Source organism: Pristiophorus japonicus, chromosome 7 (assembly GCF_044704955.1).
Source record: "Pristiophorus japonicus isolate sPriJap1 chromosome 7, sPriJap1.hap1, whole genome shotgun sequence".
Classification (NCBI taxonomy): Eukaryota; Metazoa; Chordata; class Chondrichthyes; family Pristiophoridae; genus Pristiophorus; species Pristiophorus japonicus.
The window spans coordinates 125,127,959-125,148,770 of NC_091983.1; the positions used below are offsets into that span (position 1 = coordinate 125,127,959).

The following is a 20,812-nucleotide window of genomic DNA, read 5'->3' on the forward strand; positions in this document are numbered from 1 at the left end:
GGTGTCAGTGGGGATGTCGCACTTTATCAGGGAGGCTTTGAGGGTGCCTTATAACGTTTCCTCTGCCCGCCTTTGGCTCGTTTACCGTGGACTAGTTCCGAGTAGAGCGCTTGCTTTGGGAGTCTCGTGTCAGGCATGCGAACTATGTGGCCTGCTCAGCAGAGCTGATCAAGTGTGGTCAGTGCTTCAATGCTGGGGATGTTGGCCTGGAAGAGGCCGCTAACATTTGTGCGTCTGCCCTCCCAGGGGATTTGCAGGATCTTGCAGAGACATCGCTGGTAGTATTTCTCCAGCGACTTGAGGTGTCTACTGTACATGGTCCTCGTCTCTGAGCCATACAGGAGGGCGGGTAGACCATGAGCTTGGTGACAGTTTTGAGGGCCTAGTCTTCAAACACTCTCTTCCTCAGGCAGCCAAAGGCTGCACTGGCGCACTGGAGGCGGTGTTGGATATCGTCATCAATGCCTGCTCTTGTTGATAGGAGGCTCCCGAGATAGGGGAAGTGGTCCACGTTGTCCAAGGCCCGCCGTGGATCTTGATGTCTGGGAGGCAGTGCTGTGTGGCGAGGACAGGCTGGTGGAGGACCTTTGTCTTACTAATGTTTAGCGTAAGGCCCATGCTTTCATATGCCTCGGTAAATACGTTGACTATGTCCTGGAATTCAGCCTCTGTGCATGCACAGACGCAGGCATCGTCTGCATACTGTAGCTCGACGACAGAGGTTGGAGAGGTCTTGGACCTGGCCTGGAGATGGTGAAGATTGAACAGCTTCCCACTGGTTCTGTAGTTTAGTTCCACTCCAGCTTATCAACTGTGAGGTGGAGCAAGGAAGATTGAGAAGAAGGTTGGGGCGATGATGCAGCCCTGCTTGACCCCGGTCCGGATGTGAATTGGGTCTGTGATGGATCCGTTGTTAATGATCACGGCCTGCATGTTGTCATGGAGCAGGCGGAGGATGGCGACGTACTTTTGGGGGCATCCAAAATGGAGGAGGACGTCCATAGACCCTTGCGGTTGACAGTGTCAAAGACCTTTGTAATGTCGAAGAAGGCCATGTATAAGGGCTGGCGCTATTCCCTGCATTTTTCCTGCAGCTGCCGCGCTGCAAAAATCATGTCTGCTGTGCCCCGGAGGGGACGAAATCTGCACTGCGACTCCGGGAGGAGCTCCTCGGCCACGGGGAGAAGACGTTGAGGAGGACTCTAGCGACAACTTTCCCAGTGGCTGATAGCAGGGAGATTCCTCTGCAGTTGCCGCAGTCAGACTTGTCCACTTTTTAAAAGATTTTTAAATATTTATACATTTTAAATTGGTAGTTCCAAAAGTAAATATATTGTGTGTGTTGCAAACTAATGAATTGATATTCCGATGACTTCATAAACTACAGGAGCAAAGTTCAAGCAGATTACAGTTAAATGTTGCAACATCAACAGCTTTTTTTTTTAAAAGAGTGAACATAATTTTACGTCTTTATATGTGTTTATAATTTGCCTTTCAAAAAATGGTGCATCAATCTGTAATGATTTGTTCTACCGGTTTACATCTTCTGCTATCACTTTATAGTTTTGCTGCACAATTTAGAAAGAAAGGGCTCAATTTTCCCCAATTATCTGCATCGTTTTTTTGGCGTGCACCGTTTTTTTTTGGAGTAACTAAAATTTTCCCAAGTTTCCCCAAAGTTTCTGCGCCAGCATAATTCAGTTAGTTACGATTTATTTAGGTTATGATTTTTTTGCGTCATGGGGGAGTAACCTGATGTCTGCCAATTTTTCACATTAAAGCAAGTTTGGCCAACTTGCAATTTACCTAGCACGGCATATGTGACCACTCCCAAGAAATCTTCTGCGCACATTACAAAATCGGCGCAGATAAACGCCATTGTTTTTAGGCGAAGTTTTGGAGGGAGTCAAGAAGGCAGAAAATATGCATCATAAATGTTGATGTTTTTCAAAGTCAAAAGGGAGAAATTGGAAGTTTAATGCAATTCTTGAATTTTTGAATTTTTTCAAAGTACCACCTCACCATCGAACGTCTCCTCACCGGGCTCGAGAGTTGGAGTGTCGGCCGGCAGAATTGCTCCCTCGCCCGGACACAGGCCCGGGACTCAGCTTCAAAAGAAGACCGTGGGTGGTGGAAGCCGAGCCCCTGTGTCCGGGCGAGGGAGCGATTCTGCCGGCCGATGCTCTGACACTCGAGCCCGGTGAGGAGACATTTGGTGGTGGGGTGGTACTTAGAAAAAAAATCAAAAATTCAAGAATTGCATTACACTTTGTTGCCCCAAATGTATTCATTGAATGCCTAGCTTCCCGTTCTAAGCAAGCCTATTGCGCATGCGCAGACCAGGGTGTGGTCCATACTAGGGCATGCACCTTGGATAGAGAGAGGGAAGAAGAGGTGTGTGAGTGCTTGTCCTGCTGTTTTGAGGCTGTTGCAAAGCTACAATTTAATTATGGGGGCAATATTGACAATGCCATACCTCGTGCAAGCCTTCTGCACGATGGTGCTGCGGAGGAGAAGATTGATGAGGCAGCATCACCTGAGGAACCTCAGAGCACATAGGATGATGGGCAGGAGGCCTTACCCACATCGGGTCTATCGAGACAGGTGTTCACACCTGCACCTGAATGAGGCAGACTGTGTGAGAAGGCTGCGTTTCCGCAAAGAAGTTGTAACTGAGATCTGTGAGTTAGTAAAAGCAGACCTGCAACCTAGAAGTGTCAGGAGGACTGCTTTGTCAGTTGAAGTAAAGGTTACAGCTGCACATTCATTTTCTGCATCTGGATCATTCCAGGCCACAACTGGGGATGTGTGCGTCATTTCTTAACATGCAACACATATCTGCATTCGGCAGGTGACTACTGAAGTATATGCCCAGAGGAATGACTAAATAAAGTTCCCCATGACCGACCAGGCAATGCGTGACAGGGCTGTGGGCTTCTCCAGGATTCCCAAAGGTACAGGGCTACATTGATTGTACCCACATCATCTTGCGAGCACATTTTGGAGTATTCTGAGATGTGCAGGAACAGAAAAGGCTTCCACTCCATGAACGTGCAGCTCGTCTGTGATGACATGTATCGCATCATGGCAGTTGATGTGAGATACCCTGGGAGCACCCATGATGCATTCATCCTATGTGAGAGTGCTACATCTGCCATGTTTCAGCAGCAGCCAGAAGGGCAGAACTGGCTGCTGGGAACAGAGGGTACGGCTTTGCCAACTGGCTCATGACCCCCTACGCGTAACCCAGACGGAAGCTGACCAGGAATACAGCATGTTGCACATTGCAACGTGCAGCATAATAGAGAGGACCATTGTCAACTTGCAGCAGCGTTTCCAATGCCTGGATCATTCTGGAGGCTACTTGCAATACTTCCCTGAGATTGTCGGTCAGTTCACTGTTGTGTGCTGCATGCTGCACAACTTAGCCATCATGAGGCAGCAGCAGCTGACAGTAGAAGACCTACCTGAGGTGAGAGTGGCTGATGATGAGGAGGAAACTGCAGATGACGAAGAGGAGAAGAAGGAGGAGGAAGCCATACAACTACCTGAACCCGGAGCATGACGGCAGAGGAGGGTGAGCCGTGGTGCCCCTTTAACGATTGTTCAAGCCTTGCGCCAGCAGATCATCCGTGAATGCTTTGCTGCCTGAAGGCTCATCGAAACGTAGAAAATATGTGCAGGAGTAGGCCATTCGGCCCTTCGAGCCTGCACCACCATTCAATAAGATCATGCTGATCATTCCCTCAGTACCCCTTTCCTGCTTTCTCTCCATTCCCCTTGATCCCCTTAGCCGTAAGGGCCATATCTAACTCCCTCTTGAATACATCCAATGAACTGGCATCAACAATTCTCTGCGGCAGGGAATTCCACAGGTTAATAACTCTGAGTGAAGAAGTTTCTCTTCATCTCGGTCCTAAATGGCCTACCCCTTATGCTAAGACTGTGTCCCCTGGTTCTGGACGTCCCCAACATCGGGAACATTCTACCCGCATCTAACCTGTCCCATCCCGTCAAAATCTTATATGTTTCTATGAGATTCCCTCTCATCCTATTCAAAATGGACCATGTTTACTGTTTGGACCTGTTCCGTAATGTTGTGTTGTGTTAATAATGGAACAAATAATGTAAATGATTCAGTTATAATTTAGAATATATTTTATTAAAAATGTTAACACTTGTTTGTACTTAACTTTAATAAAAAATATTCTTGTATCAAACTTTAAACTGTTCAGTTAAGATCACTTACAAACTTTTAAACTTGTAAATTTACATCACTTACAAAAAACTTTAAACTTGAGAACAGTTACAACAGTAACAATAATAATAACGACAGCAGTAAAGAAAGGCTGGTTGAGGCTCACTGCACCCCACTGGACCCGCAGCCTCGGACAGTGTGAAACCATGAAATGTCCCAACACTCGCATCACACAGGAAAGGGGCTGGCACCTCACCAGCACCTCCTCCAGAATGAGTACAAGAGTGGGGGCTTCATCTACCCCCTCACCCCCATGCTCTTGGTCTGGAAGGTGGGATTGGAAGATGTTCTTCTCTTCAGGCTCGTCTGCGACTGAATCTTTTTCTGCATCGGCTTCAGCCTAGTCAGGGTTGGCCTCAATTTCTGCAAAATATAACAGAACAGACAAATGATTAGCAGCAGAGGGGGCAGGGTGGCATAAGTAGGCTCACACATCGCAGGCAGTATGCTCATTTGAAGGATCACGATGAATGATAGCGCATTGCATCAACCGAAGTGTAGTTGACCGAGACATCCACAGGAACCGAAGCATGGCTAGTCTGCGCGGTACTTAATATTTAGCAAAGCCAGACTGTGGAATTTGTAGGACTTACTCCTCTCCCTTGAATGTGGGCTCAGTTGTGCAGTGGTGGTTACTTTTTTCCAGGCAGGACCCGTCAAATCAGCGACCCTCTCTTCCACGGGTGTCAGTGGGTGTAGTTTTGTCGAGCCTCCTCCTGTTTGAGTTCTCTCTCTGTTGTGTGCCACCTTCCTCTGCAAAGATGAAAATATAACGTTTCAGAGAGGGTGTCTTTCTGCTGGGTGGGACCTACAGGTGGTCACATTTACAATTGTAATTCCAGTGAATAAATGAAAATATTACTTATACTAACTGCTTGTCCAAGGTCCTGCCACTTTTTGCACTTGCCTCTGAACCTTGGGGTGGTCACCATTACACAGTAATCTTGTGAAAGTTGGTTCCAGTGGTTCTTCATTTCTTTTGGTGAAACTTTTATTTGACCTTTGCTGGTGTCCAGCCCATGCCATCTGGCCTCAATTACAGTAACCACTTCTTCCTCAATTACACTTCTTCCTGTGAGAAATTCTTGATCCTTGAGCCGCGTTGCATATTGCAGCTCCGATTTTTTTTTTCCCACTCCGAATTAAAGTTCTCACATACCACTCAAAGTTCACACACACGACTGGTTCTTTAAAAATGGCTGAATGCAGATCGGGAGGGGTATTGGGCATGCGCGCCCATACCAATCACGTAAAAAACTTCCTTTTTTTTTTGCGCATGCGCAGAAGTGGGGGGCATCCTTTTTCCGGCGCAGACATTGGGCTCCACCCCCCAAAGCTAAAGGACAGGCTGCGTGGCGCCAATTTCAAAAATTAGAACGGGGAAACTTGCAAGTTTTTTTTTGGCGTAGTCGGGCCCAAATAAAACGGGCATAACTCTTCAAATATGCAAAAAAACGGCATTGGGGAAAATTGAGCCCATAGAAAGTACTTGCATTTAAATGACTGTAGGACACTCAAAGAGCACCACAGTCAACAAAGTGTAGTTACTGTTGTGTTGTAGGTAAATGTGGCAGCCAGTTAGTGGGACCACAGCATGGTCCCACGAACAGCAATGAGATAAATGAGCGGATAATGTGCCTTTAGTAATATTGGTTGAGGGATAAATGTTAGCCAAGATACTGGGACAACTCCGATGCTCTAATTTGATTAGTTCCATGGGACCTTTTACATCCACCTTCGAGGTTTAAGGTCTCATCAAAAGTCGGCACCTCTATCAATGCAGTACTCAGAGTACTGCGCTGGTGTCAGCCTGGATGATGTGCTCAAGTCTCTGGAGTAGTGCTTGAACCCACAACTTTCTGATTTAGAGGCAAAAGTGCTACCAACAAGCCAAGGCTGATACCATCAGCATCTTCTGTCACTGTCTCTGAGTTCTGCCATTTGAAGATGCTAAAGGCTGATGCATTCAGTTTTTCTGTTAAATGTATTTTCTTACTATCACTGAGTTCTGCCATTTGTTTTCCTATTTCACCACTGAGTTTTGGCAGCAGAATGAACAACATCAGGTAACAATTGTGATGTAGACAAATAAAGTACAGTTGCACCATGTGAGAGGTACTAAAGTGCCAGGCAATGACTATCTCCAACAAGAGAGAGTCTAACCACCGCCCCTTGACATTCAATGGCATCACCATCAGCCAATCCCCCACTATCAACATCCTGGGGTTACCATTGACCAGAAACTTAATTAGACCAGCCACACAAATACTGTGACTACAAGAGCAGGTCAGAGGCTGGGTATTCTGTGGTGAGTGTCTCACCTGACTCCGTAAATTCTTTCCACCATCTACAAGGCACAAGTCAGGAGTGTGATGGAATACTCTCCACTTGCCTGGATGGATGCAGCCCCATCAACAATCAAGAAGCTCCACAAAATCCAGGACAAAGCAGCCCACTTGATCGGCACCCCATCCACCACCTTAAACATTCACTCACTCCACCACCGGCATACTGTGGCTGCAGTGTGTACCATCTACATGATGTACTGCAGCAACTCGCCAAGATTTCTTCAACAGCACCTCCCAAACCCACGACCTCTACCACCTAGAAGGATAAGGGCAGTAGGTGCATGGGAACACCATCACCTGCAAGTTCTCCTCCAAGTTACACACCATCCTGAATTAGAAATATATCGCCGTTCCTTCATCGTCGCTCGGTCAAAATCCTGGAACTCCCTTCTCAACAGCACTGTGGGAGTACTTTCACCGTAGCTCTCAACCACCTTCTCGAGGGCAATTGGAAATGGGCAATAAATGCTGGCCTTGCCAGCGACGCCCTCAACCTGTGAACACTTTTAAGTATCGCAGGCTTATTTTGCAATGTGTTGGTTTTGTTTTGTTATATTACCTATATATATTTACTGTTAGTTTTGTAACCTAGATTTGACATAAATGCAGTCTGTGTTCCATTTAAATATTTTGAGTTCAGCATCACCATTCATTCAGTATGTGGCATATTTATTGCATTGTGAATGCCATACAGATAAATGTTCTCATTTTAGTTCACCCTATATTGATTACCCTGACACTGTGTTTATTTACTAGAATACTAGCCGACTAGGGACTAAAAGCCAACAAGTGCCCTGGGCCTGATGGTCTACATCCTAGGGTTCTAGACAAGGTGGCTGCAGAGATAGTGGATGCACTGGTTGTGATCTTCCAAGATAGCATGGATAGAGGATTGGTTAAAGGACTAAAAACAGCGAAGAGGAATAAACGGGTCATTTTCAGATTGGCAGGCTTTTAACGAGTGGGGTAGGGCCTCAGCTATTTACAATCTATATTAATGACTTAGATGAAGGGACCGAGTATAATGTATCCAAGTTTGTTGACAATACAAAGCTATATGGGAAAGTAAGTTGTGAGGAGGACACAAAGGGGGACAGATTTGCATCGTGTGCGCCTCCCGTTAACGCCAACGAGGGGGTTGCGTTACCGCCTCCCTTGAAATTGTGCGGGAGTTAGCGGAGGCGCAAGCCGGCAACGCCCTGCTCCTGCCGATAGCGCCCCGAGCAGCTGCACTGGTGGTGATGATGTCATCGTCATGCGCAGTGAACCGTTTTTGTCCTGCAGAGGAAATTGGCTAGCAGATCGTGAGGCCACCGCAGGTGATGTCAGTGCCAACCTCATAGGTCGCGAACAGGGCTGCACTCCGTTCATGGGGCGAAAAGTAAAGGGGAGGGGCACAGCGGCATTTTTTTTTTCACGGCCGACTTACAGGTCCGGCCTTTCGTTGTCCATTTCTCGGGGTTCGGCTGCGATGGTGCAGCCCGGCACTCTGATTCTGTGCCGTGCTGTGTAGTGGTGACTCCTCGTCCATTGCAGAGCTCGCAGTGTGCCCTCCCCTTTAACAGAAGGGGAGCGCCCTATGCTCGTGTCAGTTCTACGCGGAGAGGCTGTGTAGTGCAGGAAAATTCATGCGTATACCGCCCCGGTCCCACCTTCAAGAGAAGTGAAGCACCCGATATTGCGATCCACTTCTTCTCGCGGGCAGTAACCCCAATTTTGCAGTTGGGCGGGACTTTAGCGCCGGGCGCAAGAAGTATTGCCTCACCTCGGTTACCACCCCGAAATGGGGCGATACCGAATTTCGCCCCCAAAGAATCTGCAAAGGGATATAGACAGGTTAAGTGAGTGAGCAGATGGGGTATAATGTAAGGAAATGTGAGGTTATTCACTTTGGTAGGAAGAATAGAAAAAAAGAGAATATTTTTAAGAAAATATTATAAATTTTGGGTGTTCGGAGGGATTTGGGTATCCTTGTACATGGAACACAGAAAGACAACATGCAGGCACAGTAAGCAATTAGGAAGGCAAACTGTAAATTGGCCTTTATTGCAAGGTGTTGGAGTACAAGAGTAAGGAAGTCTTGCTACAATTGTACAGGGCTTTGGTGAGACCACACAGTTTGGGCCTCCGTACCCAAGGAAGGATATATTTGCCTTAGAAGGGGAGCAATGATTTATTCCTGGGATGCAAGGATTGTCCCATGAGGAGCGATTGAGTAGAATGGGCCTGTATTCTCTGGAGTTTAGAAGAATGAGTGGTGATCTCATTGAAATATACAAGATGTTGAGAGAGCTTGAGAGGGTAGATGCTGAGAGGTTGTTTTCCCTGGCTGGAGAGTATAGAACTAGGGGGCATAGTCTCAAGATAAGGGATCGGCCCTTTAGGACTGAGATGAGAAGAAATTTCTTCACTCAAGAGGGCTGTGATTCTTTGGAATTCTCTACCCCAAACAGCTGTGGATGATCAGTCATTGAGTATATTCAAGGCTGCGATCGATAGAATTTTGGATGCGAAGGGAATCAAGGGAAATAGGGATCGGGAAGGAAAGCGGAAATGAGGTCAAAGATCAGCCATGATCTTATTGAATGGTGGAGCAGGCTCGAGAGTCTGTATGGCCCTCCTGCTCCTATTTCTTATGTTCTTACGTAATACTATATTTAAAAGAAATTACATTACACAAAACAGCTTGTATATTCCGTGATTGTACATAGACTCATTGAAAGATTAAATGGTATAAGTATGTATGTCTACAAAATATATAAAATAAATTTATACACCGAGTCACTATTTTCTGTCATCTATAATTTTAACCAATGTCTATTTCTATATAGTATTTACAACTGACGTAACTTTTTTTTCTTTCAAAGGATGTAATTGATCGACTGATAATTATGAATTCAAATGCAAAAATACACTCACTGTTCAACTATGAACATTCCCATATGTTTGGTGTTAGGTAAGCTGGAATCCTGCTCCTTAAAGCTGGAAAATTTGTTTTCAAATACATTTTCTTATTAATTTCAAATATTAGGAAATACTGTATCTTGAATTTCTGAATGACCATTTAAGCATGGCCTGAGTCCCTAGTTGTTATCCCTATCTCCCTAACTTCAGATGGGTGCTGAACTAATTGTAGTGTCCCGACTACCCCAGGAGAGTTCAGTGACCGAGCCTAGCACACTTGCATATAATTCAGCTACAAGCTGGATAAAGTGACTGAACCATGGGGAAAACTGACTTGTAATTTTAATTTCAATCGATTATAGACAGATTCATCTCTTGTAAGAAATATTAGCCCTGAAATTCCGGTCGGAGGTTTCCCGCGAGCAATTCCCTCCGACTGGAGAATTTTTCTGAAAGTACCTGATGGTCCCGGAGGCACCTTCGATTCCGGTGGGGAGGCCTTCACTTCCTGCGCTGCGAAGCACGTTCCCGTCCTCGAGGTTCCCAAGCAGAAGGTGCAGTCACGTGTGACTGCTCAACCAATCAGGTACAGCATTCTCGATTAATAGTAATGGCAACTCCGTGTCTACGAGTTCTCATTGCTATTAATTGAGAAAAAAACAAACACAATAACACCAATTAAAAAATAAAAATACACATCTCACATAATTAAAACTGATTGAAATTAAAGTTAATAAATATCTTGGAGAAAAAAAAATTCTTGAGTTTTTACAAAGTTTTTAAAATCAATTTAATATAGTGGGCAGGGTTTTAAAAAATAAAATGTGTATTTTTAATTTTATTATGTTTTAAGTGTGTTTTAAAATCTTATGCCTGCAAAAGTAGGCTATGCGCCTGCTTTTATCAGGCGCAAGAGTTTTGAGGACATTTGCTGGGCAAGATATGGGTAAATACCGCAATCTTGCCCTTGCAAATGTCCTCGCTCCCGAGATGCCGAGGATCTGTCAAGCTGGAGCTTGATAGATCGGAAAAGCTGGTTTTCAGCACATGTGCATTATGCGCTGAAAACCAGCTTTTCCGATGTCTTCCCGGGTCCATGGACACCCCGTATGGACCCGGGGAGGACAGAATTTCTGGGGGAATGTTCACTTTTGTGCAGCAGGAATTTTATTTCAAATGTCATAACTGTCACTATTTTTATTCAATTTTGCTCAATAAAAGTTAAAGTTTTGCTTTATTATAAATTATACATCAATTGCTAGAATCTCTCAATGCAGAAGTAAATTTACATGCCCCTATATCCTGAAGACATGCCATAAAGAGTTCTGCAATTGGTCCTTTAGCAGCTTATTGTAAATTTGATACCCAAAGAAAGAATAGGGCCTATTAGAGACCATAAAGGTAACCTGTGTGTAGAGGTGGAAGATGTGGGTGTGGCCCTTAATGAATTCTTTGCATCTGTTTTCACAAAAGGGATGATGCAGACGTTGCAATCAGCGAGGAGGAGTGTGAAATATCAGATGAAATAAACACAGAGAGGAAGTATTAAGGGGTTTAGCATCTTTGAAAGTGGCGAAATTCCCTAGGCCCGGATGAAATGTATCCCAGGCTGTTAAGAGAAGCGAGAGGAAATAGCAGCGGCTCTGACCGTCATTCTCCATTCCTCGCTATGGGTGTCAGGCCAGAGGACTGGAGGACTGCTATTGTTGTACTGTTGTTTAAAAAGGAAGAAAGGGATAGACCAAGTAATTACAGGTCAGTCAGCCTAACCTCAGTAGTGCGAAAATTATTGGAAAAAGTTCTGAGGAACAGGATAAGTCTTCATTTGGAAAGACACGGATTAATCAAGGAAAGTCAGCATGGATTTGTTAAGATTTGAGGAAGTAACAAGGACGGTCAATGAGGGTAGTGTGTTTGATGTAATCTATATGGATTTTAGCAAGGCTTTTGATAAGGTCCCACATGGCAGACTGGTCACGAAAGTAAAAGCCCATGGGACCCAAGGCAAAGTGGCAAGTTGGATCCAAAATTGGCTCAGAGGCGGGAAGCAAAGGGTAATGGTTGATGGTGTTTTTGTGACTGGAAGGCTGTTTCCATTGGGGTTCTGCAGGGCTTGGTACTAGGTCCTTTGCTTTTTGTGGTATATATCAATGATATAAATTTGAATGTAGGAGGTATGATTAAGTTTGCAGATGATACAAAAATTGTCTGTGTGGGTGATAAGGAAGAAAGATATAGACTGCAGGAAGATATCAATGTACGGGTCAGATGGGCAGAACAGTGGCAAATGGAATTCAATCCGGAGAAGTATGAAATAATGCATTTGGGGAAGGCTAACAAGGCAAGAGAATACACAATAAATGAGAATTGTAGAGGAACAGAGGGACCTTTGAGTGCAGGTTCACAGATCCCTGAAGGTAGCAGGACAGGTAGATAAGGTAGTTAAAAAGGCATACGTGATATTTGCCTTTATTAGTTTGGGAGGCCTGAGAGTTCGGGAGGCCCGGAGGCCTGAGAGTTCGGGAGGTAAGGAGTCTGAGGAGTAGGAAGCCCGAACGTCGTTGAGGAGTTCACTTCTGGCGAGAAGCTCACAGCCCTCGTCTGGGCAGGCAAACATAGAAACATAGAAACATAGAAAATAGGTGCAGGAGTAGGCCATTCGGCCCTTCTAGCCTGCACCGCCATTCAATGAGTTCATGGCTGAACATTCAACTTCAGTACCCCATTCCTGCTTTCTCGCCATACCCCTTGATCCCCCTAGCAGTAAGGACCTCATCTAACTCCTTTTTGAATATATTTAGTGAATTGGCCTCAACAACTTTCTGTGGTAGAGAATTCCACAGGTTCACCACTCTCTGGGTGAAGAAGTTCCTCCGCATCTCGGTCCTAAATGGCTTACCCCTTATCCTTAGACTGTGACCCCTGGTTCTGGACTTCCCCAACATTGGGAACATTCTTCCTGCGTCTAACCTGTCTAACCCCGTCAGAATTTTATATGTTTCTATGAGGTCCCCTCTCATTCTTCTGAACTCCAGTGAATACAAGCCCAGTTGATCCAGTCTTTCTTGATAGGTCAGTCCCGCCATCCCGGGAATCAGTCTGGTGAACCTTCGCTGCACTCCCTCAATAGCAAGAATGTCCTTCCTCAGGTTAGGAGACCAAAACTGTACACAATACTCCAGGTGTGGCCTCACCAATGCCCTGTACAACTGTAGCAACACCTCCCTGCCCCTGTACTCAAATCCCCTTGCTATGAAGGCCAACATGCCATTTGCTTTCTTAACCGCCTGCTGCACCTGCATGCCAACCTTCAATGACTGATGTACCATGACACCCAGGTCTCTTTGCACCTCCCCTTTTCCTAATCTGTCACCATTCAGATAATAGTCTGTCTCTCTGTTTTTACCACCAAAGTGGATAACCTCACATTTATCCACATTATACTTCATCTGCCATGCATTTGCCCACTCACCTAACCTATCCAAGTCGCTCTGCAGCCTCACAGCATCCTCCTCGCAGCTCACACTGCCACCCAACTTAGTGTCATCCGCAAATTTGGAGATACTACATTTAATCCCCTCATCTAAATCATTAAGTGATTGGCTGTTTGATTGGTAAGTATCTCTCTCTTTTAATAATCAGATAAGTCTAATTAGAGGGATGGTAGGGCAGCTCAGTCCTGCGGAGTGCATGTCCTGCGACATGTGGGAAGTCCTGGACGCTTCATGCGGCCTAGACAACCATGTGTGCAGGAGGTGTCTCCAGCTTCAACTACTTGAGCTCTGCGTTTCGGAGCATGAGTGGCGGCTGGAGTCAATACGGTGCATGCGCGAGGCTGGGAGCTATGTGGATAGCACATTTCTGGCGGTGGTCACCCTGCAGCTTAAAAGCATGCAGGTAGATGTGAAGTGGGTGAATACCAGATGGAGGAAGAATGCTAGGCAAGTTAGTGGAGGAGTGCCCCCATGAGTCCATCTCGCTTTTCAATCGATATTCTCTTCTGAGCACCGGTGAGGGTGATAGTGCCTCTGGGGAGCGCAACCAGAGCCAAGTCCAAGGCACCATGGGTGGTTCAGCTGCAAAGGGGGGAGGGACAAAAAATAAAAGAGCTAGTGGTAGTGGTAGAGAATTCAATAGTTAGGGAAATAGAGAGGCGTTTCTGCAGCCATAGACATGACTCCAGGATGGTATGGTGCCTCCCTAGTGCCAGCGTCAAGGATGTTACAGAGTGAACGCAGGGCATTCTGGGGGAAGAGGGTAAACAGCTAGAGGTCGTGGTCCATATCTGGACCAATGACATAGGTAGGAATAGGGATGAGATCCTGCAGGCACAATTTAGGAACTTAGGAGAAAAATTAAAAGGTCGGACCTCAAAGGTAATAATCTCCAGGTTACTACTGGTGCCATGTGCTAATGAGTACAAGAATTGAGGGATAGAGAGGATGAACGTGTGGTTGGAGAGTTGGTGTAGGGGGGAGGGCTTTAAATTTGTGAGGCATTGGACCGCTTCTGGGGGAGATGGACCTGTACAAAGCGGACGTGTTGCACCTCAACAGCACTGGAACCAATATCCTCGCAGGGAGATTTGGTAGTGCTGTTGGGGAGAGTTTAAACTAGCTTGGCAGGGGGATAGGAACCTGAGAACAAATTCAATAGGGAAGAAAAAGCTGAAATTGCAAAGCAAGCATTTAGAAAGTGAATCTGTAAGACAGAGGAAACAAGGGCTAGTAAGTAGTAATCGAGGAGGTCTTCCTGTGCTAAATGGTATATACTTCAATGCAAGGAGTATAGCAAATAAGGCGGTTGAGCTGAGAGCACAGGTAGACACTTGAAAGCATGACATTATAGCCATTACAGAGACATGGCTGAAAGAGGGGCAGGTTTGGCAGCTAAATATTCTGATTACAGGATTTTTAGACAAGACAGAGAGGGGTGTAAAAAGGGAGGAGGGGGGGTCGCAGTATTGATTAAAGAAACTATTACAGCTGTGAGGAAGGATGATATGTTCGAGGGATCATCAAATGAGACTATATGGGTCGAACTGAAAAATAAAAAAGGGGCGATCACACTGCTGAGCGTGTATTATAGACCCTGAAACAGTGGCAGTGAAATCCAAAAACCATAGGGCAATAATAGTAGGGGATTTCAACTATCCTAATATTGATTAGGACAAATATAGTGTGAAGAGTATAGAGGGTGTGGAATTCTTAAAATGCATTCAAGAGAACCTTTTTAGTCAGTATGTAACAAGCCCAGCACGGGAGGGGGGCGGTTCTGGATTTAGTTTTGGGAAATGAAGCTGGGCAGGTGGAAGGGGTATCAGTGGGCGAGCACTTGGTTGCTAGTGACCATAATTCAGTCAGATTCAAGGTAGTTATGGATAAGGACAAGGTTAGACCAGGAGTAAAAGTCCCAAATTGGAGAAAAGCTAACTTTGCTAATTTGAGAATTGATTTGGCCACAGTGGACTGGAAACAGCTACTTATAGGTAAATCAGTGTCGGAACAGTGGGAGGCATTCAAGGAGGAGATCCGGAGGGCTCAGGCCAAACATGTGCCCTTAAAGAAAAAGGGTGGGAATAACAATTCTAGAGCCCCCTGGATGTCTAGGGACTTATAGGGGAGGATAAAGAAAAAAAGGGAAGCGTATGTCATTTACCGATGGCTATATACTGTAGAATCTCTGGAGGAATATAGAAAGTTCAGAGGTAAAATTAAAAATGATATTAGAATGCTAAGAGAGTGCATGAAAAATTCTTGGCAAGTAAAATTAAGGAAAACCCAAAGACGTTCTATAAATATATTAAGAGTATGAGGATAACTCAAGAAAGGGTAGGGCCTATTGGAGACCATGAGGGTAATCTCTGTGTGGAGGCGGGATATGTTGGTATGGTTCTTAATGAATACTTTGCATCTGTTTTCACAAAGGAAAGGGGCAATTTAGATACTGCTATCGAGGAGGAGTGTGAAATTCTGCATGAAATTAACATAGTGAGAGAGAAGGTATTAAGGGGTTTTGCAGCTTTTGCAGGATTAGTCCCCAGGCTCGGATGAAATGCATCTCAGGCTGTTGAGCGAAGCAAAAGAGGAAATAGCAGATTCCTCTTTGGATTTAAACATGGTGCCAAAGGACTGGAGACTGCTAGGTTTAAGAAGGGAGAAATGGATAGGCCGAGTAATTAAGGCCTGTCAGCCGAACCTCAGTGATGGAAAAATTATTGGAAAAAATCCTGAAGGACAGGATAAATCTACATTTAGAAAGGCAAGGATTAATCAGGGACAATGATCACAGATTTCTTAAGGGAAGATCGTGTTTGACTAACCTGATTGAATTTTTCGAGGAGGTAACCAAGAGGGCCGATGAAGGTATTGCGTATGATGTAGTGTATATGGACTTTAGCAAAGCTTTTGATAAGGTCCCACATGGCAGACTGGTCAAAAGTAAAAGCCCATGGCAAAGTGGCAAGTTGGATCCAAAATTAGCTTAATGGTGAGGAAGCAAAGGGTAATGGTTGATAGATGTTTTTGTAACTGGAAGAATGTTTCCAGTGGGATTTCGCAGGGCTCAGTACTGGATCCCTTGCTTTTTGTGGTATACATCAATGATCTAGATTTGAATATATAGGGTATGATTAAGAAGTTTGCAGATGTCACTAAAATTGGCTGTGAGGTTGATAATGAAGAGGAAAGTCATGGACTGCAGGAGGATATCAATCTACTGGTTAGGTGGGCAGAACAGTGGCAGATGGAATTTAATTCGGAGAAGTGTGAGGTAATGCACTTGGGGAGGGCTAATAATGAGAGAGTACACACATTAAACGGCAGGCCACAGAAGTGTAGGTGAACAAAGAGGGATTGTCCACAGATTCGTGAAGGTAGCAGGCCAGGTGGATAAGGTGGTTAAGAAGGCATACGGAATGCTTGCCTTTATTGGCCAAGGCATAGAATACAAGAGCAGGGAGGTTATGCTTAAATTGTATAATACTCTGGTTAGGCCACAGCTGGAATACTGCATGCAGTTCTGGTCACCGTATTATAGGAAGGAGGTGATTGCACTAGAGAGGGTGCAGAGGAGATTTACAAGGATGCTGCCTGGAATGGAGAATCTTAGCTATAAGAACAAATTAAATAGGCTGGGTTTGTTCTCCTTGGAACAGAGGAGGCTGAGAGGAGACCTCATTGAGTTGTATAACATTTTGAGGGACCTGGATATAGTGGATAGAAAGGGCCTATTTCTCTTGGTAGAAGGGTCAATTACGAGGGAGCATAGTTTTAAAGTGGTTGGTGGAAGGCTTAGAGGTGATTTGAGGGGAAGCTTCTTCATGCAGAGGGTTGAGGGGGTCTGGAACTCAACTTCCTGGAAGGGTGGGAAAGGCAGAAACCCTAACCACATTTAAAAGGTGCATGGATGGATAGGTTGGACAGATAGTCGTTGAAGGAAAGGGTGGGTGGGACTGGTTTGCAGCACGCTCTTTCCGCTGTCTACGCTTGATTTCTGCATGCTCTCGGTGATGAGACTCGGGGTGCTCAGCGCCCTCCCGGATGCACTTCCTCCACTTGGAGCGGTCTTTGGTCAGAGACTCCCAGGTGTTGGTGGAGATGTTGCACTTTATCAGGGCAGCTTTGAGGGTAACCGTTCCTCTGCCCACCTTTGGTTCACTTGCAGTGAGGGAATTCCGAGTAGAGCGCTTTCTTTGGGAGCCTTGTGTCTGGCATGCGAACAATGTGGCCTGCCCAGCGGAGCTGATCAAGTGTGGTCAGTGCTTCAATGCTGGGGCTGTTGGCCTGGGCGAAGCTCAATTATCTTTATCTTGGTATCTTGTGTAGCCTTACCAAGAGTCTCAATAGAACTCTCGCCACAGTAATGGATGTAATTCCTGGGTAGCCTTTAAAACTGTAGAGAAAATCATCAATTTTGCTGCATTGATCAACTTGATCACAAAATTAGACATCTGTTTGAAACCTAGTTGCATAATAATGCCAATGGAAGTTTCTCATCTGATTTACTGTGGGGTAAATTATGCAGTTTGGCATTCCTGGCATCGGACTTTGCAGAATGGGAGCATATTTTGAGAATTTAGGCACAGACATTAGTTTTAATGGACAGAAAATCATGGAGGTGACAAATTGGTCATGTTGCCCTCCATTCATGATATGTGTTCCCACTTGGCAAAGCTTTTTTTTTTGCACCATTTATTAACCTGATTTTCCCTCATCTGTACAAAGTTTTCATAAATTGATTGGAAAGTCATCTGTTGCATTTATACCAAACGAATAAACATTTGCTTTGTTATTACTGATCACTCTTTATCTTTGTTTCCGTAGGCTACTGAGTGTTATGTGCTGCAATCTGGATATTCTTTTACTTTTAGAATCCCAATACAATGTATCAGAAATTCTCTTGAATGCACAAAAAGAAAATGTTAGAGAAAGCTTAGAAAATCCAGGGTGAGGAAGTGGTAATATCCTTGGCATGCTACATGTTTTGTATTTAAAAAAATAAGTAACTTTTTTTTCCTAAAGTAATCATAATACTATGTATTTCAGGGATTTCATAATTGATGGTCTCTCTGTGGAGAGGAATCATATACTTGTCCGCATGAATCTGCTTGGGGGACCATCAGAACGGGTTTTGCCTCCAAGAGTTTTGCAGAAGGTTGGAAAAATCTCTTTTCTCCTATTTATTGTGTAGCTTCTTTTTTTATTTCACATGGAATAATGTGTGTGTTTTTATTGACCACACTGACGAGCTCATTGATTTCTTTGTCTCCTGCATCGATAGTATCTGTCACCTCCTCTTCTACTGTCTCTTGTGGTCTACCCAACACTGCAGCCTCTCCCACATCTAGTCCCCATAAGATTCATCTGCATGACACACATATCCTCCTCCCTCAAATTCTGCACTGACATGATAAATGGCTACCTTACCATTACTCCCACCTACCTCACGAAGCTGCTGTGACCACGCCTTCTTAAAAACCCTACTCTTGACTCCCCTCCATCCTCTCCCTTTCCTTGAATTTGTCATTGCCACCCAGCTCTTACACCAATTTTGGTTTGAATCCATTCAGTTTGGTTTCCATCTTGCCCATGCACTGAAAATGGTCAAGGTCATCAGAAACATCCTTGTGACTTTACACACTGTCTTCTTTGACCTCTTTGGCCTTCGATATGTTCAATAACCTTAGCCTCCTCCATTGCCTTTCCAACAGTCATCCACTTCTGTAGTACTGCTTTTTCTTGTCTCCATTCCGACTTGTCCCATTGTAATCAGCACAGTTGCTGCATTGAATTATTTTTCTGTACCTGCCAAGGTTCCATCCTTGCCCAGTCCTATTTGTTATCTTTGTGATGCCCCATAGCAAAGGTATTTTTAAGCACCAGGTCAAATTATACATGAATGCTTGTGAAATGACCTTGCCACAACCTTCTGCAAGCTCCTCCAGTTCTACATCCTAGCCCTTGCCCTTTGATCATCAGACTCTATCTTCCTGTGAGACCACTGTCTTCATGCCACCCCCCCCCCACATGCCGCCATCAGTGGCAGAACTTTTCGGCATTTCTGTCCTACACTCTAACACTTTTTCTAATGTCTCTGGACGTTTTACTCCATTAAAGATGCTATTCAATTTAGTGTTGCAGCATTAAATATTCTGTTTGGTATGACATAAGGTTTACCAGACTGGTTCCTGGGATGAGGAGATTGCCCTATGAGGAGTAGACTAGGCCTATATTCCTTAGCGTTTAGAAAATTGAGAGATGATGTAATTGAAACATATAAAATTCATAATTGGGCATAACGGGGTTATTGCTGGGAAAATGTTTCCCCTGGCTGGGGAATCCAGACCACGGGGTCACAGTCACAGAATAAGGGGTAGGCTATTTAGTACTGAGATGAGGAGAAATTTCTTCACTCAAAGGGTTGTGAATCTTTAGAATTCTCTACCCCAGAGCAGTGAATGCTCAGTTGGTGAGTATATTCAAGACGGAGGTCGATAAATTTTTGGAAACGAAGGGAATTAAGGGATTTGGGGATAGTGAAGGAAGGTGGAGTTGAGATAGAAGATCAGCTTCGATCTTGTTGAATAGCAGAGCAAGCTTGAAGGGCCAAATGGTCTACTCCCGCTCCTATTTCTTATGTTCTTATAATTTAGGAGTGTTGTGCTGATAATATGTCCAACCTCTATTAGTCCAGTTTGATAAGAACATAAGAACATAAAGAATAGGAGCAGGAGTAGGCCATTTGGCCCTTAGAGCCTGCTCCACCAGTCAATAAGATCATGGCTGATCTGATCATGAACTCAGCTCCACTTTCCTGTCCGCTCCCCCATTACCCTTTATTCACTTATCGCTCAAAAATCTGTCTATCTCCACCTTAAATATATTCAATGATCCAGTCTCCACGGCTCTCTGGGGCAGAGAATTCCATAGATTTACAACCCTCTAAGAGAAGAAATTCCTCCTCATCTCAGTTTTAAATGTGCGGCCCCTTATTGTGAGACTGTCCTCTAGTTTTAGTTTCCCCTATGAGTGGAAATATCCTCTCTGCATCCACCTTGTCAAGCCCCCTCATTATCTGATGTGTTTCAATAAGATCACCTCTCATTCTTCTGAATTCCAATGTGTATGGGCCCAACCTACTCAACCTATCTTCATAAGTCAACCCCCTTATCTCCGAAATCAACCTAGTGAACCTTCTCTGAACAGCCTCCAAAGCATGTATATCCTTCCTTAAATACGGAGACCAAAACTGTATGCAGTACTCTAGGTGCGGCCTCACCAATACCCTGTACAGTCGTAGCAGGACTTCTCTGCTTTTATACTCTTATCTCCCTTGCAATAAAGGCCAACATTCCATTTGCCTTCCTGATTACTTGCTGTACCTGCATACTAGCTTTCTGTATTTCATGCACGAGGACCGCCATGCACAAAGCACTGCAGCACTTTGCAATTTTTCTCCATTTAAATTACAATTTGCTTTTCTGTTTTTTCTGCCGAACTGGATAACCTCACATTTTCCCACATTATACTTCATCTGCCAAATCTTTGCCCACTCACTTAGCCTGTCTATATCTCTTTGCAGATTTTTTGTATCCTCCTCACAATTTGCTTTCCCACCCATCTTTATCTCATCAGCAAACTTGGCTGCATTACACTCGGTCCCTTCATCGAAGTCATTAATATACATTGTAAATACACCGCATCCACTGGTTCCCCTTTATCCACCCTGCTCGTTACATCCTCAAAGAACTCCAGCAAATTTGTCAAACATGGTTTCCCTTTCATAAAACCATGTTGACTCT

The 20,812-nt window shown here is 44.7% G+C and overlaps 1 protein-coding gene across 2 annotated transcripts in view; it reads left to right on the plus strand.

Moving 5' to 3' along the window:
• Positions 1–20,812, plus strand: part of tbc1d32 (TBC1 domain family, member 32) — a 454,803-nt gene that overhangs the window by 200,415 nt on the left and 233,576 nt on the right. For both annotated transcript variants that reach the window (XM_070885302.1, XM_070885303.1), the window contains exons 23-25: positions 9,474–9,562; positions 17,835–17,957; positions 18,057–18,165. In XM_070885302.1, coding sequence (XP_070741403.1) covers positions 9,474–9,562; positions 17,835–17,957; positions 18,057–18,165 — 321 coding nt within the window. The remainder of the gene's footprint in view (positions 1–9,473; positions 9,563–17,834; positions 17,958–18,056; positions 18,166–20,812) is intronic.